Source organism: Mesocricetus auratus, unplaced genomic scaffold (assembly GCF_017639785.1).
Source record: "Mesocricetus auratus isolate SY011 unplaced genomic scaffold, BCM_Maur_2.0 Super-Scaffold_6730, whole genome shotgun sequence".
NCBI classification, from domain to species: Eukaryota; Metazoa; Chordata; class Mammalia; order Rodentia; family Cricetidae; genus Mesocricetus; species Mesocricetus auratus.
Window position 1 is genome coordinate 92961974 of NW_024429184.1, and position 22336 is coordinate 92984309.

A 22336-nucleotide genomic window follows, 5' to 3' on the forward strand; every position below is an offset into this window, starting at 1 on the left:
TCACAAAGGAACCACAGAGAAGCCAGAGAACTTTAAAACTATGCAACACGAAAGTCCAGCAACCTGCAAAATAGTGCATCTCTGTTTGACATGTGCTGTGGCTGTGTGTGAGACCTACTTCCGGGCAGTGTGCTCACAGGTGACGTTCATCTGCATTTTCCACAAGCAATCCTAAGTTTGTGTAATTACCTTTCTTACTGTCCAGTCATATGATCTGCTTTGGTTTTGTTTTTATCTGAAAGGTAGAAAGTTTTCCACAAGTAGAGGTCAGAGGACAACTTCCCTTTCTACCTTTCTCGAGATGGGAGTCTCTTGTTCATTGCTACATACTTCAGGCTGGCTGTCTATACCTCCCGTGTCGCTGTAGAGTGCTGGGATTACAGATGTGCGTCACTGCACCGGCTTTACATGGGTTCTGAATATCCAAACTCAGGTCTTCATGCCTGGGTAGCAGCGGCTTTACCCAGTCATCTCCCCAGCCCCAAGTGATTGCGTTTTTAAATGATTGGATTTTTAAGTGTGTGTGTGTGTGTGTGTGTGTGTGTGTGTGTGTGTGTGTGTGTGTGTGTGTAATAGCTACCTGGATGTACGTATTCTCACCAGTTCCTCGCTTAGCGTGTGCCGTGTGTAAGGCTCTGCCTGCCCTCATCCATATCTGCTGCTGCAGTGCTCCATTTGCTCCTTGCCTCCCATCCCTGCTCCCTACTGTATTTCCAGGAGTCCCGAAGATTCTTATCAAATTTTACATCCTTCCTACCACAAACTTCCTTCTCAAGCTCCTTGGAGGAAATGAAGGAACTGATTGTTCCGAGTTTTCTCATGGCCTCCTGGTTTTCTCCACTGGGAGAGATGACTCTGGAGGTGGAGTTGGCAAAGAAAACAAAAGAGAAAAAAATGAAGGGAAAAAACAGGAGCTGTTTCCAATGAGGTAGTAGGCCATGACCCAACTAATTCCATGAAGCAATTGATCTACCACCTGCATGCCCAGAACAGCCTGTGCTCTGTCTCTGCCTGCTCCCAAGGCCAGGTATTGTTTGAAAGGATGAATTTTCATGGTGCCTGAAAAAACGAACCCTTTCTAGCTTCCTGTCACCACTGCGTCCACCATCCACCCAGCTGCAAGAGTTCATACTGAATCCAAAATCCTCAGGCACATGGCAAGCCCCAAGTTCTTCTCGTGGGCCCACAGGTCACTTCTAAAATGTCAGCCTCTTCAGTCTGCACAGAAGTAAACTGAGGCCCCCCAGAAGGTGAGGGTCAAGTTCATGGTCATCCAGGGACTTAGTGTCAGGGACAAGACTAGAGCCTAGTGATCTAATTCCCAGGTCAGTCCAACCCCCACTGCCTGTTAAGCCTGCTGCCAGCCTACAGAAGTGAGCAAACATTTTAGGGATATGTTTGCCCACATCTGGAAAGCTCTCCCGTTTCCAATCTGTCTTCTTTTGCAGAACTCTCAGTAATGAAATAGTATTTACTGAGGTGATGTCACCCATTACAAGCTGGCTCCACATATCGACAGGCTTGGAAACTATTTTGTTGGTTTACCTACCACTGTCTGGGCTTGAGAGAGCTGCCTTGTATCTACCAAAGTCCTCAGAGAACCCGTGTCACAGACCAGAGTACTTATTGGTACTGTATAGAGAGCCATGACTAGGCTAGTTGTATTATCACTCAGCCCCCTTTCCACCCAAAGATAGCCCATGTGGAAAGCCAAGCTACCAGACAGTCTCCAGATAGGTTCAGACAAGGGGAGTTAGACACAGGACATGAGGGGCTTTCCAGTTACCTTCCTTCGATCCCTGACTGACTCATTCTGGTTTTAGCTCAACTGGTACAAGTGAAACCACAGTAAGCATATGAGTGTACAATGCCAGGCTGGAGAAAGCTTCCCAATCAATACCAGCTTGATTTCTCTAAGTCCTGTGACCAAAGTGTGTGTTGTTTTCAGCAATAGGATGTCGCCATCAAGTTCTGGTGGATAGCCAAGAGGAATGGCGAAAGCCTGCATTGTTTTTGCAGCCTCTGGGATGTCTCACCTCACCCCCAACACCAATCAATGGCTCAGGAACTATCTCACACGTGCAAAACCTGGACTTCTTAAGCTGGACTGCTGCCTTCCTCCTAGTGGGCTGAAACCATCCTTTCCTGTGTGATTTCCCTTCACTCCCTCAGACTCCGCTGTGTCCCGGTCCCACCCCCACGCAACCATGGCTGGCAGCTTCCTGCAGCTGTGCTCTGTTGCATTCCATGTTGTCAGTGTCATTCACTTGGATGCCACCTGAGCCAAGGATCCTCCCACAGTCCCTCCCTCCACACTGACCGGGTTTCCTTCTTTTCCCCACCATCTGTACCTACCCTATGGCCATAATGCATGACACCTTCTCTCTGTAGACACGGTTATCTCCTTTGGGTTGTGTATTTTGCATCCATGCCTGGAAACAGACCAACCCTGCTGATTGGTTGCAGCAAGAACCAACAAGACACCTCAAATTTCCCATCCCATTGCCAAGCCAAATAATCTCCTGTTAAAGATTTGGAGCCTGTAGATTCCACACTACTCTAGACCTGGTGGAGAGTCAAACACATAACAAGCTCTCGGGCATTTTTTCAATGAGTGGTTCTTTCTCAGACTCATGATAGCACCAGCTGTGTGGCATGCCAGAGTCCCAGGGCCTTGAAATTCAGTGTGTTGAAAGGACTGTACAATGTCCATGGCCCCCAAGGAATATACATCAGAATCAACTGAGCAGTGTGTAAACCGAGGCCTGGCCTCTGGGAGTCCAAGCCAGGCTTAGGGCATCTATCTCTGAAGAGCTCCATATGATTCTAATGCAAGTGACACAGAGGTCTGTGAGCTCTGACATGCCATCACCCCATGACTCCTAATGACAAAGCCAGACACCAGCCTTTCCCCTAGTGAGAATCTTCTGCTTGCAAGTTCTCCCTGGACTCAACCGGCACCGTTTCTTCCCTTGTTTCTCCAAGTGTGCGGCTGTGGCCTAGCCCAGTCAGGCTTCTTCTTCAAGAACCAGGAGTACATCTGCACCCAGGACTACCAGCAGCTCTATGGCACCCGCTGTGATAGCTGCCGGGACTTCATCACCGGTGAGGTCATCTCCGCTCTGGGCCGCACCTACCACCCTAAGTGCTTCGTGTGCAGCTTGTGCAGGTGAGTGTCCCGGAAGACCAGGGCCCTCTGTGTAGGGCCCAGGGAAGAGGAAGATGTGGCCTTTCCCAGGCAGCCCAGGAGCATATAGGCTTTAGACTAGGCCCTGGCTTCCTGGAAACTTGAGGGTGGACGGCTCTGGTAGAGCAGTAGTTTTCAAAGCATCTGGCAACTCCATCCTGTCTTGTCACGTGCAGTCTGATGTAAAGCACTAGCTTGTCCTATGATGACAGCAGGATAAAGGTCCCAACCCCATGCTTGGCGCCATTCTGTTTCCCCTCAAAAGGCTTCCAAGTATCTATCTGGTCCAAACTCGCATGCTCTCATTCTCAAGGAGCATAAGGATGCCCGTTGATAGCCTTCCTCCCTCATCGCAGCGGTATCTCTTGCTGATAGAATCACCCCAGTAAGTGGCCTCATCTGTGTAAGCCTCAGTAATGGAGGTCAAAGTCAAATCCACTGCATCCTCACTGGTTCCCTGAAGATGACTACAGATAGGGTTCGTGCAGAGACCCGTGTCCAGTGACTGGCCCGCAGTGTGCCTGCTCTTCCCACTGTGACAGTCATCCAACTCTCAGGACACCTCCTCTCTGCCCACTTCCCTGCCAGACAGCTCAGTCACGTATTAATGTAGCAATGTGCACCAAGGCTCTACAGCATGCCAAGCAACACATTAAGGAGATGGAAGCAAAATGAAGGAAACCTCAGCCCTGCCCACAAATGTGTTAAAATTTAATGGCCATCTCTGATTAAGTCACAGGCAAAATATGATTTGAGTACATGTGTATTTTTATTTGGGAAAAGAAAGTACTGATTAATTATTTTCCCTTATAAAATAACCACTGGTTAGTTGCCAAACAGAGTAACCAGTTAGAATTTCTGACTAATGGCTGTGTAAAAAAATAATCATAATAACAAATCAGGACAGTGAGAATATAGTTACCAAATTCCCACCCTAGAATTCCGTCCAGTGTCCCACGTTGCTGATATAAAGACATTGGGGCCACTTGCTAAGGGCTAAGCTTGGAGGCCCGTGAAAGGTGCCCCACACCACATGAGTGAAAGCCACCAGTCAACATTGTTGGCGGTGCTGGAGATCTGCATGTCATTCATCATTTTGTTGGGCGGGCAGATGTATGAGCTTGAGACAGCTTGACTGGAGAAACAGCAAGCACAGAGGAGGGGGTGAGAGCTTTGTGTGGGAACTGATAATCTTCTCCTGCGGAAGAGGGCTTTAAGAACTGTCTAGGTGGAGAAGAGGAGAAATTGGCGAGTTTAGGGCCTGAATGGTCTCTCGATACCCGGGGTCAGGACAAATGCTGTCTGGAATGGGCTGCCTCTCCCTGTTACAGCTGGGGAGTATGAGCTCACAGCCACAGTATGACTCGCCACTGTCACGTGATATACATAACCCATCAAATCGTCCAGTTCTGGCCCCCTGGATCCTATTAGTGAGTCTGTTATTCTGAATGGCACTTGCCCTGTCAGATGCTCTAGAAAGGGAGCTGATGTCTTAGATAATACCCAAGCACGCGCACTGTCAGTCACCGTTGGCCACAGGATCTTTAGAACAGGAGAAACTGACTCTCTTTCTCATTTCCTTGCAGGAAGCCTTTCCCTATTGGAGATAAGGTGACATTCAGTGGAAAAGAATGTGTATGCCAGACATGCTCCCAGTCCATGACCAGCAGTAAGCCCATCAAGATCCGTGGACCAAGCCGTGAGTCCTCCCCATAGGCACCTCTCTGTCTGTAAGCACTGTCCTCCCAAGTGTCCTGGAGGGAAGCAGGCGAGGTTCCCACCCTGGATGGATCCTGAGGCATGCATGACCCAGTTGGCGCACAGCCCAGACATAAGCTCCACAGCACAATTAGGGGAAGAAGGCCTACCTAGCTATAAGCAGTGATAGCCAGAGCCACTTAGCTACTGGAGTAGATCTTTTCCAGGAGGAGACGAGTTGCTGAATCTATGTACCCAGGGCACTACAACATGGTCGATCAAGTGTTTTACTACCAGTAGTCCTCAATTTTTAGAAACTCCACTAAGCATTTGCCATTAAATCTCACGAAAGAAACGAGGAATGCACCGGGCATTGGTGGCGCACGCCTTTAATCTCAGCACTCAGGAGGCAGAGGCAGGCAGATCTCTGTGAGTTCGAGGCCAGCCTGGTCTATAGAGTGAGTTCCAGGACAGCCTTCAAAGCAATACAGAGAAACCCTGTCTCGGGGAAAAAAAAAGTCACAAATGCCCTAGGAATAAACCCCAAGGGCTGTGCTGATACCTCATGGAGTCTATTTCCAGGACCACTGTGTCAGCCCTGCGGATCATCAGCTTGTGAAAAGACATATTTCTGAGCTCATCTTGAACCCATGAGAACGGAATCCTGCTATCATCATTCTGTGTGAGCTTTGTGGGTGACTGCTTAGCTGTTCCTAAGGTTGATCATGACACCTAGTCTTGAGAAGGGCATCCGCCATACTGTACTAACGGTGTGTTTTATCAAGCCACAGGTTTGAGGGGGAAAGTACAGACAGAGAGTGTGCCTTAAGTCCATCCACTCGAGTGACCAGATGTTTAAACCACCGTTCCTAGATTCCCTTGCAGAGCTGTGGCTGCATGCACCCACAAGCACATACAGACCCAGTCCCCTGGGTCTCCTGAGCCACATTGAGCTCCAGTGATCTTCCATGTTATATGACACCCTGGCTGGCCCCATGCAGAGAATCAATGAAAATCCATTAGCCTCCTATGCTGCATTACTGTGTGGGAACAGAGGCAGCCAGCCATGGCACCAGCACAGTCAGCATGCTGGAGATGCATCACACAAAGGAGGGTGAGCCAAGCAGACTCCACATCAGCAACCCTCAGCTCCCAGGGGTCCCATTACAGTCTGCCTAGCCATGGCGAGCTGATGGGAGAAGCGATGAATGGGCTCCCTCCCTTGCCTGTCCTTCCGTGCAGTGGCGTCAGATCTGTTCCCAGGATGTGATACTCAGGGCTCTTTCTCCAGTGTCCTTGGTGATACTCAAGAGCAATCTATTGCTCTGGCCAGTTTTCATCTCAAGGTGGCTGAGTGTGCACACGGCCATCCTTCATAACTTCTTGAAATCACATCCCCGTGACAAAAAGACTGGAGACCGGGATAAGGGCTGTAGCCCTGTGGTTTATGCTTCTTTGGATCTCAGAGACTCATGGTCCCATATGTGAAGAACAGAGGGAAGCAAGCTTGAGTTGGGAGGCTGCCAACCCTCTGCAGCAGACAAAATGGTCTGGTAGCCTCCCTGAGACTTGGTTTACCCAGCTATGAAAAAATAACGGGATGCCTTAGCATCCTCACAGGCGTGTTGTAAAAAGCAGCTGCATTCCCGCACAGGAATCAAGTCAACATGACTGTTTAGATGCACCTTAAAATGAATGCAAATCAGAGAAATAACTAAAGGGTAAGATTCACTCTGAATGTGGGCAGCATCATTCTTTAGGCTGGAGAGGCAAATGACCCACCGTAATGGGTTGAAACATCCAAAACCATAAGCCAAAATGACTCTTTCTCCCTTAAGCTGTTTTTCTCTGTTATTTGGTTACAGCAGTGAGAAAGACTGACTTACTCCAAGGTTTAACGTAGACAGCACATTAAAGGAGCATTGGGAATAAGAGTCCTGAGTCCACTGTCAATTCTTCCGGTGCACTGCGTGTTTCCATGTGCACTGGGGTCTCATTCAAGGGGCAGACCTTCTCAATTGAGGGAAAGTATAATACTGGCACAAGTTCTAGAAGAGATATTCTGAAACATCTCCACTATAACTTTGCAGATTGGGACAGTGAGAAAGATGAGGCAAAGTTAGAAGATAAAAAAAAATACATAAGTGAGCATGTGAGTGATTTCCAGGGGAACCAAGGTCTTTGTCTTATCACAGAAATAAAGGCCTCTACCCATGGATCCACAGAGCAGATTTCCTTGAAGTATTTTCTCCCAAGAAGATCACTGACTGTGCTGCAAATAAGGGGGAGCCCTGACTAGAGGGCATAGAGAATGTCTCCTGAGCTCCCAAGGAGTAAAGAGAACTAAAACCAGATCCAAAAGATGGAGGAAAAACATACCAGGGGAAAGGAAATGAACAAATAACAGTCTTTTCTCAAGCTATACAAGTGTGAAGTTTCATCTCTGCAGGTTGGATATATTCTAGAAAAACAAGAATAATGTCTACTTAAAGGAAAATAGTTGTGAACTGTCAAAAGGGAAAAATCATGTTATCATATGAAAAAGAAACACCTCCTCATAGATCTCCTGAAGAAGATTCAATAGCAGGACTATCAGCACTGTTGTCACCACCACAGTCATCATCAGTCATCACCATCAGCACCTCGGTCATCACCATCACCATCATCACCATCACCACCTCAGTCATCACCATCACCATCATCATCACCATCAGTCATCAGCATCACCACAACAGTCATCACCATCACCACCACAATCATCACCAACATGGTCATTGCCATCACTAGTACAGGTACCATCACTAGCAACTCCCCCATCACCACTAATCCACCATCATATGTATTGCCATCATCATCACTTCTAGCATTTATTCTAGTGTCAGGTATTGCAATAAACGAACAGTTAATATCTCATTTATTCATTACAAGTCTGTGAAGCCAATAAGAGTAATTGTTTTATAAGTAAGAAAACTGACACTCGAAGATCATAAATGGCTTTTCCAAGGTGACACTGATGTTAAGGCAATGAGATCTGGCTCTGAGACTACTCCCTTAATGCCTTCTATCAAGAGTCTGTCTTTCTAATTGGAAAGGTTCTGTCTTCCTAGGCTAGTTGCCTAAAGCAAGGTGAGTAACTCAATGTGCCTCACTTACTTTTGCTGACCTAAATGGAATGGTGATCTAGGCAACTATACTAAAAATGGCTGCATGGGATCTCTGGAGGCTTGGATAATAAAGTGAGAGGTTTGAGAAGAACAGGTGGGGCTCTGTGCTTTCCGCCTGCTGAAGACTATAATTTTGGAATAGAGAGGCATGCAAGAGGAGTGGACAGCTAGTTCAGCAAAACACCAGGGATCAGGAATGACTCTTTCAACCCTGCCTATGGCACCACACCCGCGGGCTTTCAGAGAAGTATGCCCACAAGTAGACAAGAGTGAAAGACGGGAAAGGAAGGAAAAATCCCAGGAAACAAGAAGCCAGTACAGTGGAAGACCAGCAGAGTAATACGGAAAGAAAAGCCACAAATAAAGGGCACAGCAGAATCCTCAAAAGGAAACAAGCTATTTAAAATTAAAAAATGAATATAAAAAAAGAATCCTCAAAAGGAATAAGCAGGGTTTCCCTACAAAGGAGAATTACTCGTGCTTCAGATCAGACATTTGGCAACACACGGGATGTAGGTGGAAAACACAGGAATGAACTAGAACAACCACTTGTGAGAGGCCTGCATTGGTTATACTGACCTGGTTGTAGGGAAGACACTGAGAAGAGTGAGGCTGGAGACGACTCTTTCCTGGGCCACCTACTCACCCCTCACTCCAACCCACTCCACTGCATGTAGCTCAGGGTGCTAAATCACCCTCAGGTGCGTCCCTGTCTCTTAGAGAGATGCTGCCTTTACTGGAATGCGGCCATTTCTGCAAACAGCCAGCCTCTGGGGAAGCCTTATTGAAAGTCAGAGTTTTGTTCATGGCTAACATGATGCCTGCCACATGGAGTTCCCAAGTGAGTGCGGATGACCATATCAAGTGAAATGTAAGGCATGAAGGGCGAGGGGGGGGGCAGACCAAGGGTGCCTTCAGTTATCCGAAGGAACCGTCATGGAGGAAATGAGATGATTGCTCATGGATACATAAGAACAGAAGTCACAGGGTCAGGTCCTAGCTCCACAGAGGGAAGACACCCCTGACAGTCATGCCTGTCCAAACACAGCCAGATCTAACTCAAGAAGGGTTTGGTGTGTGATAAAGCGTGAAGCAGACACCACCTGTGAAAAATTCGTAGATTCCTGTCCTGGTTGGGACACTTGGTCAAGTGCTCTGTGAACTTGGAGCCCCTCTGTAATTGTTAAATCCTCTTAAGGAGCCACAGAAACACAAGTGTCATATTTGTGATCTAGAAAGTGTGACCCAACACTGTCCGTCTATACACAGAGGAGGCATCTGACCTACCAAAGCCACTGAGTTTTGAAACCTGAAATTTTACTTGGGGTTGTGTGGCCCCCAGTGTTGGGCAGAATCTGTCTGGGCCCCACATTGAAGGCCATCTGTCTGGGCCCCACAGCTAATCCGGATTCATATCTGAGAAGGGGAGTGCGAATTGAGGAAAGAATACAGACAAGAATCAAGTTCACCAAGTGCCCTCCAGACTCTATCTCTTGTCTCTTGCCTATTTCTCTCCTCAGTCCCTCTCAGGTACAAACATGACATGTCCACTGGACCCGACAGATGATGCCCCGAGCATGGGTTACTACAGGGGGAGAGGGAGGTTACAGGGAGACTTACATACTAATTCCAGAAAAGCAAAAGGGAAAGAGATAAATCTCCACACTCCTTGTTGTCTAGCCTATCTGAAGGCTTAAAGCATTTTACAGTTGGAGACCTTCCTGCCCCAGCTTATATCAGGGCTGTTGTTAGAAAGGTGCTTGGCAGCCAAACATTTGGTTCTGTAGGAACTGACTCTACAAATAGGTCATCAAGTCCCAGATGCTCCCCATCGCCTTCTAAACACACCATCCTTCCTAGACACACCATCTCCTCTTCATGACTAGATTAGGGACTGTCCAGCCAGGCTCCCCCAAGTCTATATGTGGTTTTCCTCATATATTCCCAAGTGTGTGTGTGTGTGTGTGTGTGTGTGTGTGTGTGTGTGTGTGTGTGTGTGTGTGGTGATGCCAATAAGGAGGTTTGACCTCTGATAAATGTTGCCCAGTGACCTCTTCTAGAGTAGACCATCTCATCGGCAAGGTCTGAATTCCCAGGATTTCCCAAGTCCTTGGATGCTGGCTCCATTTCCTGCCCCTCCCACCCCTCTCTACACTCATTGAACAATAGACAGAGCAGACCACTGGCTCCAACTTACTTTGTGGCCCCGCTCTGGTTCCAGGGTGTCAGTGACAGGGAGCAAAACCATGTTTCTGGTTTGGGACAGTCTTTTCAGACTTTAATAGTTCAATAGGAGGGAAAGATGAGCATGGTAAGTTCACCCGTTGTGTGAGCACTGTGACATCCAGTCACTCATGTTTCCTTCAGCAAGCATCCTTTGAGTCCCCACTCTGCGTCCCACCAGAAAAAGGCAAGAAAAGAGATTTCGCACAAAACACAAGAATGGCCTTTCACTGGTTACCTTTTTCCCCCTTGCTGTGGTCAAATAGTTGGCAAGTAGCCATTTAATAAGGAAAGATTTTTGGTTCGTGCCCCAGAGAATGCAATCCATCATGTCAGGGAGACACAGCAGCAGGGGCGACATGACAGTTGTGGCAGTGGGTGCCCACGCACATCTCAGCAGACCAAACAGCGGGAGAAGAGAATGCAGGCATGGGGGCAGCTAGCTTTCTCCTCTTCTCTTCCTTATCCGGTCCAGGGTCCCAGACCATAGGGTGGTGGCAGTCACACTCGGGGCAGCATAGAAACACCCTCACATCTAAACGCGTGCCTCCATGGGATTCTAAAACCAGTCAAGTAGACCAAGGAGAGGAACCCCCATGCGGCCCTTCCTAAAGAGGAATGGAAAGATGCAGCTTGTCTCTAGGGACAGGGCTTCTGAAATTCTGCCGTGCGGAGAGCGTGGTGAAACTCCGTTGTCTAGATGGGGCTGTGCTGATGATGCTCAGGCTCCCAGGTGGAGCAAGTATGTCAGGCACTGGGGTGATGAAAGAAAGGGAGAACGAGCTTGGCTGATAGTGGTTATGGAGAACAGCAGGGGAGCTCGTCCCTTACCCCTCACTCCATGGTCCTTCGTCCACAGGCCAGAGCTCTGGCAACCCTTCCTCTTGCCTGGTAGGGTCCCTGGGTACTGGCAGCACCAGAGTGGCCACCTGTGGGGAAAACTGACATCCGGAGAGGGGTTCTCTTGGCATAGGATGATTACAGGAGGTTGAAGGGAACCAAGTTGTTCTACTTACTTTTGTCTTTTCAGACTGTGCTGGGTGCAAGGAGGAGATTAAACACGGCCAGTCACTCCTGGCACTGGACAAGCAGTGGCACGTCAGCTGTTTCAAATGCCAGACCTGCAGTGTCATCCTCACAGGGGAGTACATTAGCAAGTGAGTGTCTCTTGTCTCCCAGCCCGGGCCACCTGGGCCTCTGCATCCTACATGGCCTGTCCCACTGTCCTCTCCTGAGTCTCCAGCACCCCCTTCATCACATCCATGGAAGCCACACAACGGCCACCCTCCCCGTCTCTTTCTACCTTCAGGGCTTCCCATGTTGGGTTATCTCCAATGATGCTCTAGTGGTCTTCACCTGTGGCTCCTTCCCTTCCTTCCAGAAGCCTCCAACTCAGAAGTGGCTTCACACCGTCACTCCCCACTTCCATTCCTCCATTCCTACCCTCAATCTGCTGTTTCTTTCACAGGCTACCAGCGTTTATAATTATATATAATAGTATGTATGTTTTGATAATATGTGTGTTTAAAATGCTTTACCATTTAGTGAGCTTTCGCTATGAGTTCAAGGCCAGCCTAGTCTACACAGCAAGTTCCAGGACAACCAGAGCTATAACAGAGAGACCCTATCAAAACAAAAACAAAAACAAAAACACAGAAACACCTCTCATGGTACAGATACCCAAAGGAGAAAGCAACTTGCACAGTGACAGTTTTTCTCTCTGTCCCTCCTTGGGCGGGGACTTTGGTTTAGTTACTGCTATATCCCTGGTGTTTAACACAATGCCTGACCCGAAGTAAATAACAGTTATTGCATGGATTTAATAGAGATAGGAGGAGTAGGAGGAGATGGCAGATAAATGAAATTATCAGGCAAGAGGACTCAACCTCAGGGGCTTACACACAGCAGCTTTGGACAAGTACTCTTCAGGCATCAGAAGTAGTGACGACACGGACATATTCACATCCCCAAAGGCAACTGGGAACAACGACCCTTTCTGTGACACTTTCTGATCCTGATACTTCCTCTGCCCCACAACTAGCCCAAAGTCAGGGGATGTGAGCTTGTAGAGCTACCGAACACATGGTGTTTGCTGTGGAGACACATTCAACAAGGGACACAAGCTGTGGACAGGAAGAATTGGGACATCAGGCATCTGTGGAAAGAGCCTGTGGGTTATGCGTCACTCATGGGTGACCGAAAGCCCAGTGCAACACGCTGAAAGCGACATTTGGTTCAGACATAGGACGGCCACAGGGACACTAGCTTCTTGAAGATGTCTTCAGCACTGCAGAGTTTCTCTCCTCCCCTACTCCCTTTTTCTCTCTCTGTCCTTCCTTCCTCGCTCCTCTGCTCTCTTGTCTATCAGATTTACCCCAGGCAGATGAAGTAGCAAAGAAAATCACCAACAGTGCCTGGGTTTTGATCATCTGTTCAGCGAGCCTAGAAAAAGAGAGGCCTTTCTGCAAAGGCTGCCGCAGAAGTCCCAGGTCTACTCCTGACTTAGCTGCCTTGCTTCACCTGCCCATTCCTGCCCAAACACTAACCGGGAGACCCCAGCCCAAAGGCAGCTTAGAAAGCAGAAGTAGGGAAGAGTGGCCTCCAAAGGAAAAGTCCGGGAAGAGGAAATAGCTGCTGGCCAAACACACCCGGGCACCTGTGTCAAGGTGGATAGTCAGAGAAAGGAAGGGTCCCTTCTAACTAGCTGCAAGTGGCATCCTGAGTCTGTGAGAGGCTTGAGGAAGGTTTGAGCGGGGCCTTGAAAGAGTGGGTAAGAGTCAAAGTACAAAGACAAGCTTGGAGGCAGAATCCTAGGCCACCCCGGGCAGTGGGGTAGGCATGGTTTAAAGGCTTCCCTCCTCTTTGGAAACTCAAGTGTGTGCAGAGGTGAAGCAGGGTGCCAGGCTGCAGGGGTGCGCTGAAGCTGAGTCAGTGAGAGCCCTAGATGCCACGTCAGTAGGTGCTAGGCATTTCTTTCTAAGCATGCTGGGTAAGGAATGTCTATGGGAAGTCGCCAGCCATGAATTGTTGGTCCTAAGTTACAATTCTCTGGGGCAGTAAGGGTTTGCACAGAACTCTGGAACCCCAGCCTAGACTACCTACCTCCATGGGTGTCTGGAGTCTGGCTCGGGGCCCCTCACCTGCTGCAGCAAAGTGGTAGGAGTCAGGAAGCCATTACAGATGCTCAAAGCAGAAATCCTTTTGCCTGTGTGACCTTGGCCACAGACTCAACAGCTCTGAGTCTGACTTTGCTCATTTGTGAAAACAGGGTTAATAAGATGACTCCGGAGCTCTATGTTCCATATCTAATAAGGACACCATAAATGTGCCCTTTCCCATCTGCCTCTGTTTATAATCAGGTATATTTCCAATTCCCTAAGGCGTCCTCAACCCAGGAATCCAAGTGAGGCTGTGTTGACATCTTTGCCCAGATGACAATCTTATTTTCTTTGCACAGTTACACACACTTAACGACCACAGAGTAACAACTTGGTTAGAGGTCAGAGAAGTTGAAAGAGTCAGGGATGTTTGCTGGGCTCACAGACAAGCTTTGTTTTAACTTTAGATAATACTAACCACCTCACTCCCATGTAGAGCTCTAGGTAGAGACAGAGAAATAACCCGCCTGCTCTTTAGGCCTCTCTGTGTCTGAGCCATGGAACCTTACACCCAAAAGTGGGGCAACAGTCTCCTTGAGGACTCTTACAGCCACTGTGGTGATTACTGCCTTTCCTGAGTAGGCAGTGAGCCAGGCGCTGACTAATTCCTAGCATACACTGAGCCCATCTCCTTCAGTCCTCATGAAAGGGTGAGGAGAAGCGAGACCACCTGGGTTTGCGCCTCAAGTGTAAGCAGGTCCTGGGTGACCTGGGAAAGTGACTTACCTTTTCCATACTTGGGCTTGCTCATTCACACACTGGGAAATTAATAGTGCCTACCTCCCTGGGCTGCCATAACCAGCAAATGAAGTGACCCATGTGCATCATTATCAAAGCAAGACATGCCAGCTATTAGCAGGAGAGAACAGTTATAATAAGCCATAGCAGGGCTAGAAAGATAACTCAGTGAATAGATACTTACCCCACAGGACTGGAACCTGAGCTCAATCTGAAGGTTAACCCCTGGAACTCATGTAAAAGTGGAAAGAGAACCAACTCCACAGTTACCCTGTGACATCTGCATGCCTACTATGGGTATACACACACACACACACACACACACAGACACACACACGCATAAATGCACATACGTATATACACATACATATATGCACACACACACATACATACATGCACACACTCACTAATAATAAATAAATAAATAATTTAGAAGAATGACCCCTGGCAATCTGACCTCTGTCCACCGAGTTCAAGCTCTAAAGAGATGCAGAGTATAAACAGTGTTCATGGGAGACTTCTTGTTAGGTACTGGTCCATCTGCTCAGTTTTGGATAAAATTGTTGGTTAAAGGAGGCACTCTTAAGGCTCTGTAAGAAACTGCTCACATTATCACACCCTGGAAGAAACCAACATGGACTAGAAGGAAAGGGGAGAGATTCCCTTGTGCCATGCGCAAGCATTGTATTTTCTACAGGAAACAAAATGTGTCTTAAATTGTGTTTTAAATAATTTTTCAAGAGTCCTTTGGGGAAAGGAAAGCAGTCGGGTCAGGATAACTCATGGGGAAGGGGAAGGGAAAAAGAAAAGATACCCAAAATGACAGCCCAGATCAGTGACTCCATCAGTGCCTAGGGACATCACCAAATGCAGATTCCCATGGGTTCTCTTTACCTGTAGATCTGAAGGGCAGTTTAATTTTGAAAAGCATTCCCAAGCTTCCAGTCTTGGCCAGGACACCCTCCCCACTCTATTAACTTCCTTCTCCTATGTGGACTTCCTCTTGCAGGGATGGTGTCCCGTACTGTGAGTCTGACTACCACGCCCAGTTTGGCATCAAATGTGAGACGTGTGACCGGTACATCAGCGGCAGGGTCTTGGAGGTGAGTGAGGCTGAGTACCCATGTGTGAGCAGGATGACCTGTGACTCTAAAAAGTCATCACCGAAGAAGACAGTCACCCCATGTTCTTTCTCCCATTGCTTCAATCTCCCAGAGTTAACTTACTGTGTGGCCCTGACCAGAAAACCTTGCCAATATCTGAGCACCCTCAAAATAGAATGTGGACAAAAATAATTCTTGGTTCAAAGAACGCTGTGCTGGGAAAATCAGTTGCTCCTTTGGATTCAGACTCCCACAGCTTTCTAAGAAGTAACCATTAGGATTTTCCTCCTGGCTCCACCTCAGGATGGAAGCCCTTTTTATGTTTTAACTGTTTGATAATGTGCTGATGTAAAAACCAGCTTTGTCTAGCAGCTTGCTCTCTAAGCCCTTCCTTGGCTGGTCCATCGCCATGGCAACAGCAGTCCCCAGCCTCTGATGCACAGCTCTTTCTGCCAGTGACAGACAACCTACAGCCTCTTGCTGAGTCCTTGGCCTTCCTAGCCTTTCTTTCCACACCCAGTGGGGCTAGATGTTACCTGCCCATACTTTGGGGCCATCTACTTTGAAGAGCTCAGCGTAAAGGAGAAAGAATACCCTATGGATTGGAGCAATTGAGTTGTGGTATCTCTTTACTGCTAATTCATACTCCTAATTGAGGTGATGATCTCTGCATCTGTAAGCCTCAGATTTGCATCTGACAGTGGCTAAGGAATGGCAGGCTGCTTCAGCTACTGTAGGCAGAATTACTGACGCTGCCAGTTGCTTGGGGTTACCAAGAGGACCAAGTTGAAAAAGATTCTACAGTCACATGTGGGCTCAGCAAGCGAGCGTTGCAATCAGGTTTGAGAGAATGCACTGAAGCAGAGCTTGAGGATGATGAGGTCAGGGTATGAAAAGCTAGGGGACAGAACAGGGAGAAGGGCCAACATGACCCTGAAAATTGAGGTTAGGCGTACAGAGTGTGTCACACGGAGCCTGTTTCATGGGACTGTGTACATCTTGTTTAAGAGCTTTGGTTTTATAGTAAGTATAGGGGAAAGCCTTTGGAGCATGTTAAAAGGGAGCAGCAAGATAAGACTGCATATTTTTTAAAAGCTGCACTCGATGCGATATGGGAAATTAACTGTAGGAAGTTGGAGACAATCAGATAAACAGATGCAGTGAGTTACTAAATGATTAAGCATCTCTAAGGACCAGGGAAGAGTGAGTGCCAAGCAGAGGGAAAAGAAGGCACACAGGAAAGGTTGCTGGGCCCACGTTTCCAAGGGTGTGGGGTACAAGCATAAAGAGTCTATGTATGATTCACTGGGCACTGGAGAATTGTGAAGAGACTGAACAGGAATGACCTGATTAGAGCTGCACCTCAGAGAAGGTAGCATGGTGTTTGAGGAGGAAGCTAGAAGAGAAGCTGTCAGGGAGCCACTGCATACCAAGGGCAACCACCTTTGTCTCCAGCTTCATGGAAGTAGAAATTCAATAGCTCAGCCAAGTTGTGGGGCAACTTGAGAATTTGGGGACTGAGGAAGAAGAAGCCAAAGTTGTACCAAAGTGTTGAGTCTGGTTGACAAGAAGCTGAGTATGGCGTTTGTGGGTCTAGAGATGAAAGAGAAGCCAGATGACCCAGGCAGAATCATGGAGAGCATTTGAGATGGGTTGTGATTGAAATCCCGGGAAGTTTTCAAGAAGACACACAGAAACATAAAGCCCAGAAACAAAGCCTAGACCTGGAGAAGTCTAGCACTCAGAAATGAGTAATAGTACAATGAGAAGAGGCAGGTTTTCCAAGACAGAGGAGAGAAAACGGACAGACTGAAAAGGGGCTAGCACCAGTCATGGGAAGTGGTTACCTGCAGGTGGCCCAAAAAGGTAGGAATTGTTATAAGGAGAAGAGAGATAACCAAGGATGTGGGAGGGGGGTTAGAAAGATGGATCAGGTGGTAAAGTGTTTGCCTTTGAAGCACAAGGACGTAAGTTTGATCCCCAGAGCATGTAGTAAAAAGTCAGATGCAGTGGTTCATCCTAGTGCTGGAGAAGCAAGAACGTCAGATCCCTGTAGTTCGTTGGTCAGCCAGCCAAGCCTACTTGACAAGTTTCAAGCCGTCAAGAGACCCTGTCTCCAAAATCAAAGTAAAGGGATTGGTGAGATGACTCGGATTAGAAGCACTAACTGCTCTTCCAGAGGATCCAAGTTCTATTCCCAGCACCCATATGTCAACTCACAACTGTCTCTAACTCCAGTTCCAGGGAATATGGTGCCTTCTTCTGGCCTCTGTGGGCACCGGGCCTGAAAATGATGCACATACATACATGAAGGCAAAGTAGTCATACACATACAAATATTTTTAAATGGACACCTCCAGAGGGATAATAGCTAAGACCTCCACAAGCATGCACACACACATGAACCTACACATATGTGTAGACCTGTCTGGGCATGTGCACACAGGATATGAGAGGAAAGCTGAGAACAATGTAAAAGATGGGGTTTCAGGAAACATGGCAGGTCAGTTGGAATGTTGGTCAAAATGTAGAGAAGTTAAGCAAGGGATAAGGGGGCTGGGAAAGACTGCTGCATGTAGTGAAAGTTTGCCTTATATAGGAATGTTGGTCAAAATGTAGAGAAGTTAAGGGATAAGGGGGCTGGGAAAGGCTGGTGCGTGCCGTGAAATTTGCCTTAAATAGGAATTGCTGACTGCTTCTGCATAACTGAAGATGAAGCATCCAGTGAGTCGTGGAGCCAGTGGGGCGGAAGCCTCCAAAGCTGGGTTTTCTTTCAAGAGAGGAATCTTGATGCACACGAGGCTGCGGCCGGCCAGGTTTTCCAGTGGCTGCTTTCTCTCAAGCAATGCTATTGTTTTCCCAGTGTGGCAGGGTCCCGTGGACCCCATTTGTACCAGCTCCTTCAGCATGTTAGACTGGCTGACGCTTCTGCTTTGAACTGGGAAAGACATTTAGCAGTCAGCTATCCCAGCCTCCTTGTTTTACAGATGAAAAAAGAGAGACCCAAGACAAGTAGTGCCTCTCCAAGGTCAGCAGCAGAGATGGAGCCTGGGACTCCAGCCTTCTGGATCCCACAGTGGTGCCTAAGGCTCTCAGATTCTCAGGGATCAGGAGAAAAAAAAATCATAATTTGAATTCTAATTTTATCGCGTCTAGCCAAGAAACCTTAACAAGTTACTTCCAGGTCAGTCTTTGTCAATAGTGAAGACTGTCATTTCATTTTTAATGGATATGTTAAGCAGGACTTTGTTTAGTTGGAAGGCAGAGGCTACACTTAAATCGTGGGGGCTGAAAAGGAAATGTATCCGTTCCCATAATAAGAGTATGAGTATCATTCTGGCTTCTGGCACAGCTGGAGAATGAGGCTGATTAGGATCACTTGAATCTTTGACCATCTTGGCTCCACATTCTTCTGCATTGCTTTTACTCTGAAAAGGATTCTGCTTTGAGGTTGGGGTATTGAACACCAGTTGCTCAAGCTTGTGTCCTATCAACCACAACCATGGTGGATAACAAACTGTTCTTTCTTAATGATTCAGCAAACATCTGGGAGCTCTCTGGATAACTTCAGGCCCATCCCTGAACCCGCTGTGCCCATAGAGTTGGAATCAGCTCTATTGGTGGGGCTAACACAATAAAACCATATGGCCTGATGGCGGGTGGTCCAACTGAGCAAAAGCTTAGTGCTATTTCTGGAAGATGGGCAAGGATGCTGGCTAGGCAGTTGCCCAGTACAGGGCCAGCACATTCTCAGTGTCCTGCAGACACTTAAAACTGTTTCTTTTCTTCTCATCCCAACATTCCCATTCCCTTTTGAGGCCATCTCATGACTCCTTCTCCGGGGACAGAGCTCAGTATGCTGAGTGTCAGCCCCATCCTTTGTACGTCCTCAACAGAAAGAACCACAGCCTGTTCCTGCCCCGCTTCAGACCGTGGCTGCCACCCTCAGTGCTCTCTAGCATAGCCTTCTTTGCGGGCACCAACTCTCTGCTACTTTTCTTCCCTGCTTTCTTGACTTCAGTTTGTTAGTGAGTGAAATGGCTCCCTGTATCTCTCTGCCTTGGTCCCCTTATGCTGGGTGAAGGCTGCCCAGGTAGCCTCCCTTCTCTCCCATTGTTTTCTAAGCCATCCAGGACCAAGGTTGCTGAGACAGACATGAGGTGTTTTTCATGGGGGGGGGGCGAGGAGACAGGGTGGCAGGGTGTGACATTTAAGAAAATGTGAGCTTCAGTATTGTGGAGCCGCTGTTGCCATGATGGGGGGAAAACCAGGGCCAAAAAAAGGCCCTATAATTGAAATGATAAGGAGACACAGTAGGAAGAGGCTACTAATTAAGCTGATTATCCTTGTCATGGTACGAGGGAATCAGTCCCACGACTTCCTTTCTTAGAAAAATAGCAGGCTCTTCCTAAAGTTTGAACACAGCTTACTTGGTTGACAACAAGGACGTTTTCTCACTGGTGGGAGTCACATAAACAACCAAGAATGGAGAAAGGGGACATTGAAGATTAGTTTTCTTTTGTGAGAACTTGCCCTTTGTACATTCTTACAAAGTTTTGAGGTAAAAGAGTTTTTCCAAAACAGAGAAGCCGATCCCAAGAACCCCACCCCTAAGATGGTTTGGAAATAAGATTTCTTTACACGGTTGTGATTTTGGAACTAACGCCAGACCGAGTAATGGCTTAGAGAAGGGAGTTTCATGACCCCCAATAATCATCCATTTACCTTATCCCTCCCCTAAAAACACCTGTCCTGATAAGGAAAAAATTCATTCAAAACATGCTTCACATCCCAGACTCTGTGCTACCCCTCCCATTCACAAATTCCAGGTCTGTCACCAAAGGGTCCTTGCCCATCAGGTCTTCTAGGATAGGGTTCTGTCACCTAATGCAGAAGTGAGGTGACAGGGAGGGAGGGGATGACACTGCTCCCTGTTTTCAGGGAGATCCTCAAACACAACCATCTCAAAAACCATTTCTTCCCCCAAAGCAGATTTGCACTCATTTCCATCTTTAAATGAAATAATGGTAGGGAAGGAAAGGAGAAAAAGACATGGGTTCACCAAAGTCAGGTGAGAATAGCCAGGCTCGGGCTGAGAGATCCAGGTGCAGCATCTAGCCTGCATAACATAATTTATACACTGAGCCCATTAAAAAAAAATCTGTCTCTCTTAAATAGTCACATAATTTTGCTGTGTTTGTAAACCTTATGCACTCAGCCTTACCTAATACATTAGTCTGTCTTTAAGTTGACTCACTTAACAGACAACTGGTACAACATAACAGGAAAACAGAGTCATTTGCCAGTTGAAGACGACCCAAAATGAGTGTCGTTCTAGCCAAATTTTCTTGTTTGTGAAGACTCTGAGCCTTGTGCTTGTTCTACCTCTTAGATGAGTGTGTTTTAAATAATGATACTGATGCATTTCTTGGTGAAATCAGAATTCAAACAGGGTTGAAAAATATCTCTCTCTCCCTCCCTCTGTGTGTGTGTGTGTGCGTGTGCGTGTGGGTGTGTGTGCGCACGCGTGTGCGTGCGTGTGTGTGTGTGTGTTTGTGTGTGTGTGTGTGTGTTCTCTATCACTATCCTAGGACAATGTTATGAAATCTCAAGTTCATATTGTGGTACTTACAGTGGCCTTCATTATCACTAGTGTTAGGGGTCCCTCACTTGAGCTTCTGTCAGGACCCATGAAGGGATCACCAAGCTATCTGGGTAGACTCTCATATAGCTGTGGATGCTCCTGGACAGCTTCCCAACCAACCACAGGGCCATGGAGAGAGACACCAACACCACCAACATACCGAGGAAGTGTTCCCCCACCAGCCACTACTGGACGGTAGCCTCAGTTCTGATATTCTGCTTCATATCCTGATTTCCACAGGCAGGAGGGAAACACTACCACCCCACATGTGCCAGATGTGTACGCTGCCACCAGATGTTCACCGAAGGAGAGGAGATGTATCTCACAGGTAAGCAAATCCGACCCTCAAAGGCATTCTGATAAGCCCATGGCTGGAAAAGAGATAACCTCCTTTCATTTCAATGTTATCATTGCTGTTGGCTTGTCTTCAAGATTGCAATTAATTCTCTCCTCTCTGGGTGGATGAGGAAAGTTGCCGGAGTGACTAATATGAAGTGACATGTAATCTGCCTTCCATCCCTGTGTGCCTGCACCGGCTGCTCCGCTGGCCCGCTTCCCTGGCAATACTCTCAGCAAATTCCTCTGGCTCCACCTGGGGGTGGGAGGGCGAGCTGTACAAGGCCAAGGGGTCAGGGAACCTCAGGGGGATGCCCAGGCTACTGAGTTCACACAGTTTCTTGTCCTGTTCCATCCCGCCGCAACTCCCTGAATCTCAGAGCATCCCAGTAGGCCGTTGCTCAGGGATCCACAGTGGCTCCCCCCTCCCAGAGCTAAGCCTTCTGTCCCAGGACTCCTGCCTTGGCCACCCAGTCATCTCCAGACCCCACTCATCCCTCTGGGCTTGGTCCAGCCCCTCATCCTCAGCTCTCAGCTCTGCTTTTCTGAAAGGCCCCTCCAATCGCACTGGCTTGACACAGTCACTTCAGCCTCTCATTTGAGGCCCTCTCACCGAGGTGCCAAACCTGGTTTCTAGACTTGAACAAAGCCACCACCTATGCTCCCAAACCAACTTAGCAGTTAGTTCTAGGGCCCCTAACATGTGGAAGCTCTGTCTCATCACAAGCCTACAGCCCAAGGCAGGAACTAGGGATCACTCAACACTCATATGAATGACTGTCGGCCATGACAAATGATGTTAAGGAGAAGGTAGGGTGGGAGCCGTGCCGGGGAAGAACCCCTACAGAAGAGCCAAGAGCAGAGCTCCTGGTGAGTGGTTGATAACTGGTATGCTCATTTCTCTTTATATCACTGACACCAATGAACCCAACAAGAACAACTTAACCAGAGAAGGGATTTCTTTTTGATAAAGGGTTTTCAGTCCATCACGGCAAGGGAGGGTTCATGGCAATGGACCTTGTGATGTAGGCTATTTATATCATGGTGAACGGGGAAGCAGGGAGCAAGTAAGGCCTAAACCAGGG

General features: G+C 47.8%; 1 protein-coding gene across 10 annotated transcripts in view; it reads left to right on the top strand.

The window, feature by feature from the left end:
* Ablim3 (actin binding LIM protein family member 3) overlaps positions 1–22336 on the top strand; it is a 113021-nt gene that overhangs the window by 50352 nt on the left and 40333 nt on the right. For all 10 annotated transcript variants that reach the window (XM_005074675.4, XM_040741729.1, XM_040741730.1 and 7 more), the window contains 5 exons: positions 2986–3169; positions 4774–4886; positions 11303–11429; positions 15178–15271; positions 21156–21243. In XM_005074675.4, the coding sequence (XP_005074732.1) occupies positions 2986–3169; positions 4774–4886; positions 11303–11429; positions 15178–15271; positions 21156–21243 (606 nt within the window). The remainder of the gene's footprint in view (positions 1–2985; positions 3170–4773; positions 4887–11302; positions 11430–15177; positions 15272–21155; positions 21244–22336) is intronic.